Source organism: Capricornis sumatraensis, chromosome 10 (genome assembly GCF_032405125.1).
Source record: "Capricornis sumatraensis isolate serow.1 chromosome 10, serow.2, whole genome shotgun sequence".
Lineage (NCBI taxonomy): Eukaryota > Metazoa > Chordata > Mammalia > Artiodactyla > Bovidae > Capricornis > Capricornis sumatraensis.
Genome location: NC_091078.1, coordinates 102,701,458 through 102,716,598, shown reverse-complemented (window position 1 = coordinate 102,716,598; position 15,141 = coordinate 102,701,458). Strand labels below are relative to the sequence as shown.

General features: G+C 53.8%; 1 protein-coding gene across 1 annotated transcript in view; it reads left to right on the top strand.

Annotated features, from left to right (window-relative positions):
- The window catches only part of NR2C2 (nuclear receptor subfamily 2 group C member 2), a 110,242-nt gene that overhangs the window by 88,683 nt on the left and 6,418 nt on the right, over window positions 1–15,141 (top strand). The window contains exons 3-8 of the mRNA XM_068983182.1: window positions 1,746–1,946; window positions 7,620–7,722; window positions 9,726–9,905; window positions 10,669–10,816; window positions 11,435–11,528; window positions 14,162–14,295. Coding sequence (XP_068839283.1) covers window positions 1,746–1,946; window positions 7,620–7,722; window positions 9,726–9,905; window positions 10,669–10,816; window positions 11,435–11,528; window positions 14,162–14,295 — 860 coding nt within the window. The remainder of the gene's footprint in view (window positions 1–1,745; window positions 1,947–7,619; window positions 7,723–9,725; window positions 9,906–10,668; window positions 10,817–11,434; window positions 11,529–14,161; window positions 14,296–15,141) is intronic.

Genomic DNA, 15,141 nt, shown 5'->3' with positions numbered 1-15,141 from the left:
TCGCGTGGCCGCCGGGACGTGTTTGCTCGCGCGGTCCAGCTCTCTGCCTCCGGGTGGCCTGCTCCGGGGGCCGGCACGCCGCAGCTGGTAGCGGCGAGAGGGCCTTCCTGTCCGCCCGCCCAGGGGCGCTGCTCCAAGCGTGGGATGACGGTGAGGGGGCCCGCGGCGCTCTGGCCCGCGCTGTCGCGGCTCTGCACGGCCCCCTCTCTCGCCTCAGCGTCCCTCCCTCGGAGCAGTCTCTCCTCCTCAGGCTGCCCCACGCCCTGCCCGTGTCATGCTCCCCTCGTTCCCCTGCTGTTTGGCGTCCTCCGTGGCGCTGGCTGACTGTGCGGCTGCACGGCCGGCCTGGCCCCTGCCAGGCGGGCTCCCTGCCGGGCTCACGCCGCGTCCTCGGTACTGGGAGCTGCGCTCGTCAGCGAGCAGCTGCCCAGCAAGCACGTGTTAAGCCACTCACTTTCCTCGCCTGTGTCACTTTCTTCGGCACCTACCAGCGCTGTCTCATCTTCTGTACTGGACGTTGGCAGAGCCGTTGGGTAGGACTCTGTGCGTGTGCTGTCGGAACCTGGGGATTGCCGTGTCCCGAGGCAGTTCTGTCAGGAGGGGCCACAGGCCCGTCTGTAGATGGGCGCCAGGGCGCTGGGGTCCCCCAGAGACACCGCACACCTGCCCAGCCCAGGGCCCAGCGCGAGCACCCTGGCGTCCTGTCTGCCAGGAAAGCCTGCTGGGTCCTCAGGGAGAGAGCGGGTAGTGCTCCAGGCCAGCGCCTGGCCTGGAAGAGAGGCAGGAATGGGCTGGAACAGCTTCCACGAACATCATGAGCGGGAGGAAGAGAAGTTGCCCTTCCCGCAGCAGCTGATTAGTCATGACTGGTGCACTGGGGCAGGGATGCAGGGAAGAGGTCCCCTCTAGCAGGGGCCTCCTGAGCAGTGGGCGTCCCCAGAGAGCCAGGCTCAGGGCTTGTCCAAGTCGGCGCTCACTGCCTCCAGGGCTGCCGCCTTCTCATTCACGGCCTCTCTGTGGTGCCGACCCTGGGGTGCAGCCTGAGCCAGGTGTTGTGTCTGTGCCTGAGGACCTCAGAGTCAGGACGGGGGGAAGCTGGGGTGTCAGCAAGGAGCCTCCTGCACGCATCACTCCAAGGAGGGCATGTATAGGGCCTGCGCCCTTCTTTAAAGCAGCCTTTGTCAGCTTGGGGTTCAGAAACTCAGGAGAGGGCATTCCCTGCTCATCCAGTGGTTTGGGTTCCACGCTTCCAGTGCAGGGCGCCTGGGTTCCATCCCTGGTCAGGGAACTAAGATCCTGTGTTCCAGGCACTGTGGCCAAAAAATAAAAGTTAGGGCTGTTCACATTTCTCAGTTTGCCTAGAAGAAGGAGATACACACGTCCATACATCCATGGAGCCACACACACACGGGTGCACGCACCTCCTCAGCATGCCTTCCCTCTCTCTCTGTCTCTCCGTATGTAAGTTAAGATACCATCTACCACGCCCCCAGGCCTGGCCTCGCCCCTGAGGTCTGCGCCTTGGCGCAGTTTCCTGTCCCCTCCTTCTGAAGAGCATTGTGACTGTAAGAGTAGTAGGGAGGTATCTCACTGGAGTGACACAGCTCTGTGAACAGTGGACTCTGAAAGGCTCCCTGTTGCCCTCTCTGCGGCCCTGGTGAGGCCGTCCTGGCCCAGCCGCCCCCAGGCCGGTGCTGGCACGCCCCACGCGCTCTGTGAGAGCCCCTCCGCGTTCTGTCTTGTAGATCGTGACTGACCAGCAGACGGGGCAGAAGATCCAGATCGTCACCGCGGTGGACGCCTCCGGATCCCCCAAGCAGCAGTTCATCCTGACCAGCCCCGATGGAGCTGGAACTGGGAAGGTGATCCTGGCTTCCCCGGAGACCTCCAGTGCCAAGCAGCTCATATTCACCACCTCGGACAACCTCGTCCCCGGCAGGATCCAAGTAAGACCTGTTGACAGGTGTTTATCTCAGCGTTTCTGCTGCTGCGCTTGTTCTGGACTCTCACCTCTACTCTGGAGGCCAGATCCGTCCCTGAAGGTCCTTTGGGGACCTCCAGCCGTAGCGGGCTGCTGCCTTGGCTCAAGTGAAAACCAGCAAGTGAGGGGCAAGGCCCAGAAGGCAGCCACTGCAGTGCTCAGAGAGGGTGGGGACAGGAGGCCGACTGAGAAGGCGGCGTGGCCCCCTGGACGACTATCTCACCACGGCTGACCACAGCCAGGTGAGGGCCAGCTGATTCTGATCTTGCTCGGCCTGGCCAGCCCTCTGTTCTGTCCTTGCTTCTGTAGGCTTCTGCCTGTGGCCCCTCAGCTCTGGTCTCTGTCCCTGCCTTGGTTCTCCCTCTGATGGGCAAGGTGGGGTCCAGGCAGGTGCAGGAAGGGGAAGAGCAAGAGCTGGCAGAAGGGCAGGGTTACTGGGATGCACTGAATGTCCAGGTCCGGCACCTGGAGGAGTAGGGGCTCCAGGCGAGTGTCCCACATTGGCCAAGCACAGAGCACATGCAGTCCACGGTCTTGTTGAGCTCTGCTTTCTAATTAAAAAAAAAAGCTTGTGGTAACATGTGAACTTCACTGCCTTAATCAGTTTTAAGTGTCCAGTTCAGTGTATTGACATTGGTGTTAAGTTTTTTGACGTTGCTTTGCAACGTACCCCCCCACCCCGCCCCGGTCCATCCACAGAGCACCCCATCCTCCCCGACCGAAGCTCTGGCCGTTAAACACCTCCTGTCCCCACCTCTCCCCCAGCCCCTGGCTACCACTCCACTCCTTTCTGTGGGTCTGACGACTCTAGGGACCTCACATAAGGAGACTCCTGTAATACTTGTCCTTCTGTGACTGGCTAATTTCACTGAGCCCAGTATCCTCAAGGTTCATCTGTGTGGTCACATGTCTCAGGATTCCTTCCTTTAAAAGCTGAATGATATTCCACTCTGTGGATGGACCATGCATGGGTTATCCATTCATCTGTTGGTGGATACTGGGGTTGCTCCGACCTTTTGACTACTGTGAACAAAGCTGCTAAGAATCCATGTGTTTTGCAGGGGGCATTCCGCTATGGAGAACATTCAGGAAGGAAAGGGTTTATTTCCTCTGCTCAGCTATGTTCAGAGCACCAGTGTGCGTAGCTTTCAGAGCTGTGCTTCTGAGACACTGCATGGACTCAGGGAACATCTTCTCATCCTTCCCTTCCCAGCTTCCACTCAGATCACCTGAAATCCGAATTCCTCCCTGCTTGCTTAGGCTCCTCGTTCGTGAGAGGATGGCTGTGATTCTCTTGCATCTCTTGTAAGAGGTCATTGCGCATGCTGATTTCTGTATATGTTCACTGTACTTAAATCACTTTAAGGCTTATTGGTGGTGGTGGTGGTGGTTGTGTCCCACTCTGGGACCCCATGGACTGCAGCATGCCAGGCTTCCCTGCCCTTCACCGTCTCCTGAGATTTGCTTAAGTTCATGTCCATTGAGTCAGTGATGCCATCCAGCCGTCTCATTGTCTGCTGCCCGCTTCTTCTTTTGCCTTCAGTCATTCCCAGCATTAGGGTCTTTTCCAGTGAGTCAGCTCTTCACATCAGGTGGCCTAAGTATTAGACCTTCAGCAACAGTCCTTCCAGTGAATATTCAGAGTTGATTGATTTCCTTTAGGATTGACTAGTTTGATCTCCTTCCAGTCAGAGGGACTCTCAAGAGTCTTCTCCAACACCACAATTTGAAAGCATCGATTCTTTGGTACTCAGCCGCCTTTTTGGTCCAACTCTCATATCTGTATGTTACTACTGGAAAAACCATAGCTTTGACTGTACAGACCTTTGTCGGCAAAGCGGTGTCTCTGCTTCTAACACACTGTCTAGGTCTGTCATCCTCTCCTTCCAAGGAGAGGGCATCCTCTAATGGCTGCAGTCACTGTCCTCAGTGACTTTTGTAGTCCAAGAAAATAAAATCGAGCACTGTTTTCACTTTTCCCCTTTCTGTTTGCCATGAAATGATGGGACCTGATGTCCTGATATTAGTTTTTTGAATGTTGAGTTTTAAGCCAGCTTTTTCACTCTGTTCTTTCACCTTCATCAAGAGGCTCTTTAGTTCCTCTTTGCTTTCTGCTATTAGGGTGGTGTCATCTGCATGTCTGAGATTGTTGATATTTCTCCCAGCAATCTTGATTCCAGCTTGTGATTCATCCGACCCGGCCTTTCACATGACGTACTCTACATATAAGTTAAATAAGCGGGGTGATAATATACAGCCTTATGGTACTTCTTTCCCAATTTTGAATCAGTCACTCATTACTTCCACTGTATAATCATAAGGGATTTGATTTAAGTCATACCTGAATGGCCTCGTGGTTTCCCCTACTTTCTTCAATTAAAGCCTGAATTTTGCAATAAGGAGTTCATGATCTGAGCAACAAGTCAGCTCCAGATGTTGTTTTTGCTAAGTGTGTAGAGCTTCTCCATCATTGGCTGCGAAGAATTGCAGTCAGATGTTGGTACTGGCCACTTGGTGAGGTTTATGTGTAGTCATCTCTTATGTGCTGTTGGAAGAGGGTGTTTGCTCTGACCAGTGCGTTCTCTTGGAAGAACTCCGTTAGCCTTTGCCCTGCTTCATTCTATACTCCAAGGCCAAACTTGCCTGTAACTCCAGGTATCTCTTGACTTCCTACTTTTGCATTCCAGTCCCCATGATGAAAAGGACATCTCTTTTTGGTGTTTGTTCTAGAACGTCTTTATGGAACAGGTCAACTTCAGCTTCTTTGGCATCAGTGGTTGGGGCATAGACTTAGATTGCTGTGATGTTGAATGGTTTGCCTTGGAAATGAACTCAGATCTTTCTGTTATTTTTGAGATTGCATCCAAGTACTGCATTTCAGACTCTTGTTGACTAAGATGGCTATTCCATTTCTTCTAACAGATTCTTGCCAACAGTAATAGATACAATGGTCATCTGAATTAAATTCACCCATTCCCATCCATTTTAGTTCACTAATTCCTAAGATGTCGATGCTTACTCTTGCCATCTCCTGCTTGGCCGCATCCAATTTACCTTGATTCATAGACCTACCATTCCAGGTTCCTGTACCATGTTGTTCTTCATCAGATTTGACTTTTACCACCAGACACATCCACAATTGAGCGTTGTTCCCACTTTGGCCCAGCCACTTCATTCTTTCTGGAGCTGTTAGTACTTACCGTCCACTCTTACCCCAGAAGCATACTAGACAGACACTTTGTGACCTGGGGGGCTAATCTTCCAGTGTCATATTTTTTTGCCTTTTCATACTATTCATGTTCATGGAGCTCGTGCAGCAAAAATCCTGGGGTGGTTTGCCATTCCCTCCTCCAGTGGACCACGTTTTGTCTCCACTATGACCCGTCCACCTTGGGTGAACCTGCGTGGCGTGGCTCATAGCTTCATTGAGTTACACAAGCCCCTTGGCCTCGACTAGGCTGTGACCCACATTATTTCATAGCAGCTGTTGTTCACTTTTTCATGCGCCTTTTTCAGTCACATGACTCTTACAGATGGAGAGCACTGTGGGTCATGTAGAAAGTCACCTACAAAGGAAGGAGAAGTAGGTTTCAGAGGCTCCCTGTCCCAGTCCCTCCACCGCCCGAGCCTCACGAGAGAGCTAGTTGTAATCAGTAAGGCTTAATTATGTTTCTGCTAAACGTACTAGTCTGAACTTCCAAGCTTTTTCACGAGAGTAGAGAAGCAGCCAGAGAGACCTTCAGTGTCCTCACGGTTGGAGCATTGCATGGGACTCCCCCACGGCCCCGGGTCTTGGTGGTGGTAGCAGGTTGGAGGGAGAGTCACTGAGAAGTAACATCTGACCCTGGGCAGCCCCACACCCACCCCCACCACTGCTGAAGGACGTGGTCCAGAGGCACAGCCTCCCATTCCTCCTGGCAGATGAGGTTGTCAAGTGGGATTTTCCCATTTCTGCCCAGAGTAGTTCTTAGAAACCCAAGATTAGGAATTCACAGTTGAGCCTGACTTGGCTTCTTGCTCTGGTTTTTCATCATCTTCAGTTCAGTATAGTTGCTCAGTCGTATCTGACTCTGCGAACCCATGGACTGCAGCACGCCAGGCCTCCCTGTCCATCACCAACTCCCAGAGCTTACTCAGACTCATGTCCATCGAGTCAGTGATGCCATCCAACCATCTCATCCTCTGTCACCCCCTTTTCCTGCCTTCAATCCTTCCCAACATCAGGGTCTTTTCCAGTGAGTTAGTTCTTCACATCAGGTGGTCAGAATATTGGAGTTTCAGCTTCAGCATCAGTCCTTCCAGTGAATATTCAGGACTGATTTTCTTTAGGATTGATTGGTTGGATCTCCTTGCAGTCCAAGGGACTCTCAAGAGTCTTCTCCAACACCACAGTTCAAAAGCATCTCAGTTCTTTGGTACTCAGCTTTCTTTATAGTCCATCTCTCACATCCATACATGACTACTGGAAGAACAATAGCTTTGACTAGATAGACCTTTGTCGGCAAAGTAACGTCTCTACTTTTTAATATGCTGTCTAGGTTGGTCATAACTTTCCTTCCAAGGAGCAAGCGTCTTTTAATTTCATGGCTGCAGTCACCATCTGCAGTGATCTTGGAGCACAAGAAAAGAAAGTCTAGCAACTTCTTCCACTGTTTCCCCATCTATTTGCCATGAAATGATGGGACTGGATGCCATGACCTTAGTTTTCTGAATGTTGAGTTTTAAACCAACTTTTTCACTCCTCTTTAATTTTCATCAAGAGGCTCTTTAGTTCTTCTTCACTTTCTGCATCTGCATATCTAAGGTTATTGATATTTCTCTTAGAAGTCTTGATTCCAGCTTGTGCTTCTTCCAGCCCAGTGTTTCTCATGATGTACTCTGCATATAAGTTAAATAAGCAGGGTGACAATATACAGCCTTGACGTACTCCTTTCCTGAGTTGGAACCAGTGTGTTGTTTCATGTCCAGTTCTAACTGTTGCTTCCTGACCTGCATACAGATTTCTCAAGAGGCAGGTCCAGTGGTCTGGTATTGGCATCTCTTTAAGAATTTTCCACAGCTTATTGTGATCCACACAGTCAAAGACTTTGGCATAGTCAATAAAGCATAAGTAGATGTTTTTCCAGAACTCTTTTGCTTTTTTAGTGATCCAACGGATGTTGGCAATTTGATCTCTGGTTTCTCTGCCTTTTCTAAATCCAGCTTGAACATCTGGAGGTTCACAGTTCACATATTGCTGAAGCCTGGCTTGGAGAATTGTGAGCATTACTTTACTAGCGTGTAAGATGAGTGCAGTTGTGCGATAGTTTGAGCATTCTTTGGCATTGCCTTTCTTTGGGATTGGAATGAAAACTGACCTTTTCCAGTCCTGTGGCCACTGCTGAGTTTTCCAAATGTGCTGGCATATTGAGTGCAGCACTTTCACAGCATCATCTAAAGGATTTGAAATAGCTCCACTGGAATTCCATCACCTCCACTAGCTTTGTTTGTAGTGATGCTTCCCAAGGCCCGCTTGACTTCGCAGTCCAGATGCCTGGCTCTAGGTGAGTGATCACACTGTCATGGTTATCCGGGTCGTGAAGATCTCTTTTGTACAGTTCTCTGTGCATTCATCATCTTATTTCCTGTTTATTCTTAGATCGTCACGGACTCTGCCTCTGTGGAGCGTTTGCTGGGGAAGACCGACGTCCAGCGGCCCCAGGTGGTAGAGTACTGTGTGGTGTGCGGCGACAAAGCCTCAGGTCAGCAAGCGGTGGTCACGCCGGGTGCACCTGGGGACCGGCATCACGGACCAGATCCGGGCGGGGGAGGGTCAAATGTGACTGTACTTTTCTTTATTGGGATGATGATGTCCATAAGCAGATCAGGTTGTCAGATTATAGGAATCAAAAGGAAAAGTCAAGAAACTGTGTCTGTGATTTGTAAATCATGGTTGACTGTTCATTATTTTTTGTACTAGTAAGAAGGTAATCAAGACTTCCCTCATGGTCCAGTGACTAAAAACATGCTTCCACTGGGTTTGATCTCTGGTTAGAGAACTAAGATCCCCCATACCTTATGGCCAAAAAAAAAAGTAATCAGTCGTGAGCGTAGTTAGCATTTGCCCAGCACTTCGCTGTCTCACAGGATGTCTGCTGCCTGTCCCGCCCTGGTCCACACTGCAGCTTCATCTCTTGCGCCCTCCCTATAACCCAGGGTGATAAACAGGAGGGAACGTGCCCTTACGGCGGGAGTCCCAGGTCAGGAAAGGCCTGGAGGCACAGTCGTGACCTCGGTGGTTGAGCGTGTGCTATCGGATAAAGAGAAGGCTGCCCCAGCTGGCAGCCCGGCCTGGGGAGCGTAACACACACAGCCCCTGTGTCTCTGGGGACGCACTCCTGGGCCTCCTTGGTCGGGAGGGGACGAGGGGACCTCAGAAGAGGCCTGGCCCCTGCGGGAGCCGTCGGAAGTAACAGTGCGGGGGACACTGCCCTGTGAGCCGGGGACACTGCATTCATAGCAGCTTTGGGTGCTTGGTGGTCCTGGTTTGAAAAAAAAAAAGGTGAGCCAAGCCCCTGAAGAGGAAGACAAGCCCTGGTCAGGAAGGAAGCTCCCGCGCTGCCCGCTCCTGCCACAGTGCTGTCCCTTCTCTGAGCCTCCCCTGCGCAGCCTTGGTCCTCGTTGCCCTTGTGTTCAGACCTCTGGGCACTGGATGTGCTCTTTTCTAGTTGCTTCCTGACAGGCCTGTCTGACCCCTGTGTCTCTGAATCCCCATCTTCTTGCTCAACAAGGAGAGACACTGTAAAGATTTAAGCAAATGAATGACGCTTGAACATACCAGAGGCCACAGAATCTGCTCAGCTTCCCCTTTCTGGGCTTAAAGCTCATCACAGGCTTGCAGTGCCCTGTCTCCAGATATGAGAGGTCCCTCTACGGCCTCAAGAGCCCGAGGACAGCCACTGCAGGGAAGGAAAAGAGATGTGTGCAGAGTCACGTCAGCACCAGTGTTCTTAGAGGCTCACAGTTGGGGCCCTCAGGTGCACAGCTGGAGAAGGGCCCACATGCCAGAGCTCAGGGCGGTGGGCTGCTCTGCAGCCGCTGTCCACAGTGGCCCCGTGAACTCTGACCCTGCAGTGTAGTTGTGACCTGGGTTACAGGAGAGCATCTCAAGTCAGTCCCCGCTGGGATTTTGACGGAAGGTAAACGTACCGATGCGAGTCTTTAGTGTGGGAGGGAGTCAGAGTTTAGAGGCCCCAGAGTGAACAAGCTTAGAATAGAGAGCTGAACTTGGGACGTGCATCTCAAGGACAGGGAACCACCGCAAGCCACAGGCATGGTGCCTTCTTGGGGCCTGGCCATGTGGTCACAGCCGCGACGCCGCGTCCTCTGGTCACGCCCCCGCCCCCAGGTTCGTCTACAGCCAGGACAGGACTCACAGACAGAGTGACTGTGGGCCAAGACCCTGGGGGCTGAGGAAGCACGGGCTGTGTCAGCTCCACACGGCTCCCCGCGGGACATGGGAGCTGAGGGTTCCTGGCTGGGCCGCCTGCCCAGCCCTCTCCACGGCCCCTGACGGGCACCGAGCTCGGGCACGCCATCTGCCAGCGCCATGCACCATGTCCGAGCTTGCAGCCTCCATCTTGGCCTCACAGGCTCCTCTGAAGGTGGGAGGAGGATGTGTAGGCCCCGGGGGCCCGTGGTTGCCCAGTGGCCGCCAGCATGGGAGCCCGCACACCAGGCCCACGGACGTCCCTTCCTCTTTCAGGCCGCCACTATGGGGCTGTCAGCTGCGAAGGCTGCAAAGGTTTCTTCAAAAGGAGCGTGAGGAAAAACCTGACCTACAGCTGCCGGAGCAGCCAAGACTGCGTCATCAACAAGCACCACCGGAACCGCTGCCAGTTCTGCCGGCTGAAGAAGTGCTTGGAGATGGGCATGAAGATGGAGTGTGAGTAACAGGGCTCACACCCACAAGTGTTAACAAGAGGAGAGAATGTGAGGTTTTGCTGTGTGGCCTTAACGTTAGCCAGGAAGACCGTGCCTGCTGGGGCTTCGCTCCCATTCACCCTCTGGGTCAGCTCGGTGGTGCGGTGTCGCTGCTGCCGGGCGGGGTCAGTTTCCACAGTGAGAACCTCGTCCTGACGCGCAGGAGCCAGCGTGCGTGTGTGGGGAGCAGCCTCAGCCTTTGGGGTGAAGCCGAGAGAACGCGGCCCCAGCCCTGCCCCGGGAGCTGGGGGGCCTGGGCACAGCACATGCCCTCTGAGCCTCCAGTCCCAGCCTGTGAAGTAGCACCGTTGTCGTGCCACGTCTGGCTCCCCTTTTCTTTCCCCGTGAAGGTCTGTTCTCTTCCGTTGTTTCTGGCACGGGTGCGTGCACTTGTGCCAGACGCTGAAGGGAGTGGCTGCTGGCATGACACCACTGGCAGGTGGCAGAAGCTGTCGGGGCTGGAGCCGGGCATTAGGGTGCATCCTCCGCCCCAGGGGGCTGGACAGCTCTGTCGGGCCCACTTGAGGGGCTGTTTCTCCCCTGGGAGAGAGTCCTGTGAGCAGCGAGAGCCCCCAGTGGAAGCTGGGCCAGGCGTGTCTGCCGCGGTGCTCGTCACCCCCAGAGCAGCGGGCTCAGCGCGGGGGAGCCCGCCTCCGTGCAGAGGGAGGGGTTTCTATTGCTGTGGCTCTTTCTTCTCAACATGGGCGTTTCTGTCCTCACTTAAGCTGTGCAGAGTGAACGGAAACCCTTTGACGTGCAGCGGGAGAAACCAAGCAATTGTGCTGCGTCCACTGAGAAGATCTACATCCGGAAGGACCTGCGGAGTCCTCTGATCGCCACGCCAACATTCGTGGCCGAGAAGGACGGGGCGAGGTCAGTGCGTGTGAACAGCCTGCGGGGCCCTGGAGCTGACGTGGGAGGCGCAGGTGTTCCTCGTGGGGGGCTGACGGCCCCACCTGTGGGCCTTGGCCACCTTGTTGGAGCTGCTGCAGTCACACCCCTGGACAGGCCCGTGGAGGGTGGACTCAGGAGAGAGTCAGAGCTTCCTGTCTCAGGGACTCGGATTACGTGCTGTAGTTCAGGCATCATTCACGCAGGAAAATGGTTGTTCCGGGGGTCAGGATCAGGGCTCTTGCAGTAGAGATAAAAGGCGTGAGACCCAGGTGTGGTCTGGACAGCACCACGGGTCAGTTCATAACGTTGTTTTTAGTGTGATCTCTCAAACCTAACTTTAAAGAAGCAGAGGGAAACGGGAAGCCCTGTTTGGTACTGTGGCGTGCCCCAGAGCTGGGAATGCCCTGCTGGTGCTCCAAGAGCAGGTGGCATCGCTGGTAGGGCCGGGAGGCGTGTGCGCATCCTGTCTCGGGCAGGCCTGGCGCTAAGCGAGCACGGGTGTCCTCCAGCCCAGCCTGCAGACGCGCAGGGTCGATGCAGCGTGAACTCTGCACTCAACGCTGGAAGCTACTCTGGGTTTCTTTATGTCTTAACTAGACAAACAGGTCTTCTTGATCCAGGGATGCTTGTGAACATCCAGCAGCCTTTGATCCGTGAGGACGGAACGGTTCTCCTGGCCACAGACTGCAAGGTGACGTCCCGCTCGCGCCCTTCCCCCTTCTGTCTCCACGCGGGCACTGCTCTCGGCCTTCGGGCTGTGGAGGGGGTGCCCTCCTCGGCTCTGTGCCCTTGGTACAGCCGTGCTGTGGGCTGCTTACAGTCACAGCGCGTCGGGAGCTACTGTTCGACTTGGCGGACACTCTGGGGTCTCTTCTGAGGTCTCTCCCCCGGTAATGCACTTGGGCAGACTGCCAGCCGGCTGGGCAAGTGCTGCCTCCTCTAAGACGGCCTTTGGCAGCAGCCCGCAGTTCCTCTGTGGTAGGCGCCCGCAGGAAGAAGTCCCACCAGGGCTGACGGGGACAGAGCGAGGCAGCTCCAGGGAACCCGGTGTGTAGACAGAGACGCTGGCTGCCTCCTGGGGAGGAGCCTGAGCAGAGGGCTTTATTCCGGCAAGGGAGCCCACTGTGTCTCTGGCCTGTGGTCCCCGACACACACAGCCCAAGTGACGGGGGCGGCAGCTGCCCTGAGCCCAAGGCCCCGCTCCGGAAGGAGCCCCTGGGGACAGTGCTGGCCTCACTGTCCCCCTCAGAGCTGCAGCTGGGCCCCATCTGCTCGGGCATACGTGGTGCGTCCTGGCGCGTCCTCTTGGGTCCAGGGGAGGGGGATGAGGGCTGAGGCCCACTGCCTGCACCGGCCGTCTCCCGCGGGGCGGTTGGCCTCATGGCTCGGGTGCCTCTGACCCGTCTCCCCAGGCACATGGCCTTCGCCCAGCAGACGGGCGGGGCATGACCTGCCACCTGGGCAGAGGGGCAGGCACGCCAGGAGCAGGAAGTAGGGCCCGAGCGCTCTGAGCTCCCAATGGCCGAGGACCACACCCCCATCCTGCGTGCCACCCGCACAGAGGGCAGTGCAGAGTGGGCGCCCGCCAGGCAGGGATGACTGGAACCTCGAGGGGCCAGTTCCATGAAGCGTGCGGCGCCCACTCTGTAACTGCCAACGGCTTGGAGTTGGCTGAGTGGCAGGAGTGAAGCACAGTCAGGAAAGGCGGCCTCCGGTGCCTGCCCCCCCCCCCCCCCCGCCCCAGGGGAGCACCGCAGAGCCCCTGAGGGCAGCTGTTTGCAGGAGCTGACTGGGAAGCTCTCTCCTATGAAATAATTATACATTCAAAATCATTTACTCTGAATGAAAGTAATGGTATCTCAGATACCACTGAGACCTGTGCTCCCTTCGCCCCTTCTCTCCGTGGGTCCTGCAGAGCAGTAGCCCAGGACCGTGGGCAGCGCATGACACGCGTCGAGGCGCGGGGTCTCTTTTTCACTCTGCAGCGTATCTGTCAAATGCTGTGTTCATACGACAGAGATCAGTAGATCTGTTCTGTTACACGGTGCTTCTGTGATTGATTAATTAATCACTTCTCTGTTTCTGATTTTTTCTACTGATTCTGGTCTTTCATGTTTATAATCAAGATACAGCAGACGTTTTTGTTTATGTACCTTGATTTATCTTTTTTTTTTTGGCTTCCTTTTTAAAAAAATTGAGATATTAATTCCCACACCAGAAAAATGTACCCTTTGAGCATGTAATTCGTGGTTCTCAGTTTATTAACATAATTGTTACAACCATTCCTACTGATTCTAGAGCATTTCATCACCCCAGACAGAAAGCCTGAACCCACGAGGCAGTCACTGCCCCTTCTCCCACTCTCAGCCCTGCCAGCCGCTCGTGTACTCTCTCACTGTGGTTTTCTCGGTGCTGGACCTTTCGTCTAAAGGGAGCCATGTGGCACGTGGCTGCTGGGCCTGGCTGCTTTCTCGTAGCGTAATGTTCTCAAGGCCCAACCATGTCGATGCCTCCTCAGTGCCAATAATGTGCCGTTAAATGGCTGTGTCGTGGTTTATCCATTTGGCAGCTGATGAACGTTGTGTTGTTTCTGCTTTTTGCCTCTTAAGAATAATGCTGCTGTGAACATTGTGTACAAGTGTTTTTGTGCACGTATATTTTAACTTTTCTTACATACGTGCCAGGAATGGCATTGCTGTGGTCGTGCAACGACTGCACGCTCACCCTTTGGAAGAACTGCCAGGCTTTTCTCCAGCAGCTGCACCATCTTCTGCCCCCACTGTGCTCTGCTCTTCTCCATGTCCTCGCCAGCACTCAGCATTATGTGTCTTTTGACTGTGACCATCCTAGTGGGTGTGATATCTCGTCGTGGCTTTTATTTGCGTTTTTAACTAGCTTATTTGTCTTTCTATTATTGAGCTGTGAGAGTTCTTTAGCTATTCTGGCTGCTAAACCGTTATCAGATGTATGACTTGCAAAAAGTTCCTCCCATTTTGTGGGCTGTCTTTTGTGTGTGGGAGGAGAGAAGTTGTCTCTTTATTGATAATCTTTTGAAGCACAACGGTTTAAACCTTGGTGACATCCAGCTTATCTGGATGTCATTTTATCCATCATTTTTTCTGTCGTTTTATCTTGTATGTAGGTTTGTATAACTGGCATCACAATCAAGAGACAGAGCTGTTTGATAGCCCAAGAGCACTTCCTCTCACTGCCCATCATGGTCACACCTCCGTAGAAGCTGCTTTTAAAACAAAACTATGCCCTCACTTTCCTGAGAGGCATGTTGTATGTCCATCTTTAATATCACTATTTTCTGGTTAACAGGCTGAAACAAGCCAGGGAGCCCTGGGCACATTGGCAAATGTAGTCACTTCCCTCGCCAACCTCAGTGAATCCCTTAACAATGGTGACACTTCAGAAATACAGCCGGAGGACCAGTCTGCAAGTGAGATTACTCGGTACGAACCCTTGAGAGTGGAGGCCCCTCCCAACACACACAGTCACTGCTCTGTGAGGGTGGGGGGCAGCATCTTGATGCCTACCCTGTATTTAATGACAGGTTGCAGAATTGTCACAGGGCCCCTGCATGTCTGTCTGCTTCGTCTTAACTACGGGGCTGTGGACCTGTTTAGGTTATGTGGTACAAAATAGTCTGAAAACTTCACTCCAGATGATAAAGGGGACTGAGTAGTTCAGGGGAAGCTTACAGGTCCAGGCATACTTGTCACTGTTTACTGGACCTAAATATCAGTAGTGCAGCCCCTTTCTTGCTTTTGTTTCAGCCTGTTTTTCTCAAGTAGTGAGTCCAGAGCTGAGATAGATCCCTCAGGGTGGACGGATACTGGTGGTGAGATGGCACCAGCTGGCTGGACGCCTGTGCCCCCTGCCAGGGTACACTCCCTGCAGCTGGCCTGTGCGCTTGCTCCTTTTCTGTTGGACCTGCCACTCCTGCCCGTCATGCCAGGCCAGGCGGGGGCCGCTCAGGGGCAGCGGTCCTCAGGTTCCTTCGTGGTGTGGTAGAAGATGCCAGTCTGGATCCGGCGGAAAGAGGGCGGAATGTGAGTTAGGCCGAATTCCATTCTACCACTTAACTCCTGGTGGTCTTGGCAAAGTGAGCTTTCACATCTCTGAGATGGAGGGAATTCCACCTTGGAGAGTAGTTCCGAAAAACAGAAATTATGTGTGAGAACAAATAACATCTAGCTTAGTGTCTGAGACCCTGTGGAGACACGCGTAGCGGCCGCTGCTCCTCCTCTCAGGCAGAGTTAACTGTCTTTTCCTAAAAGATGTCTCAGCTAGGGCGC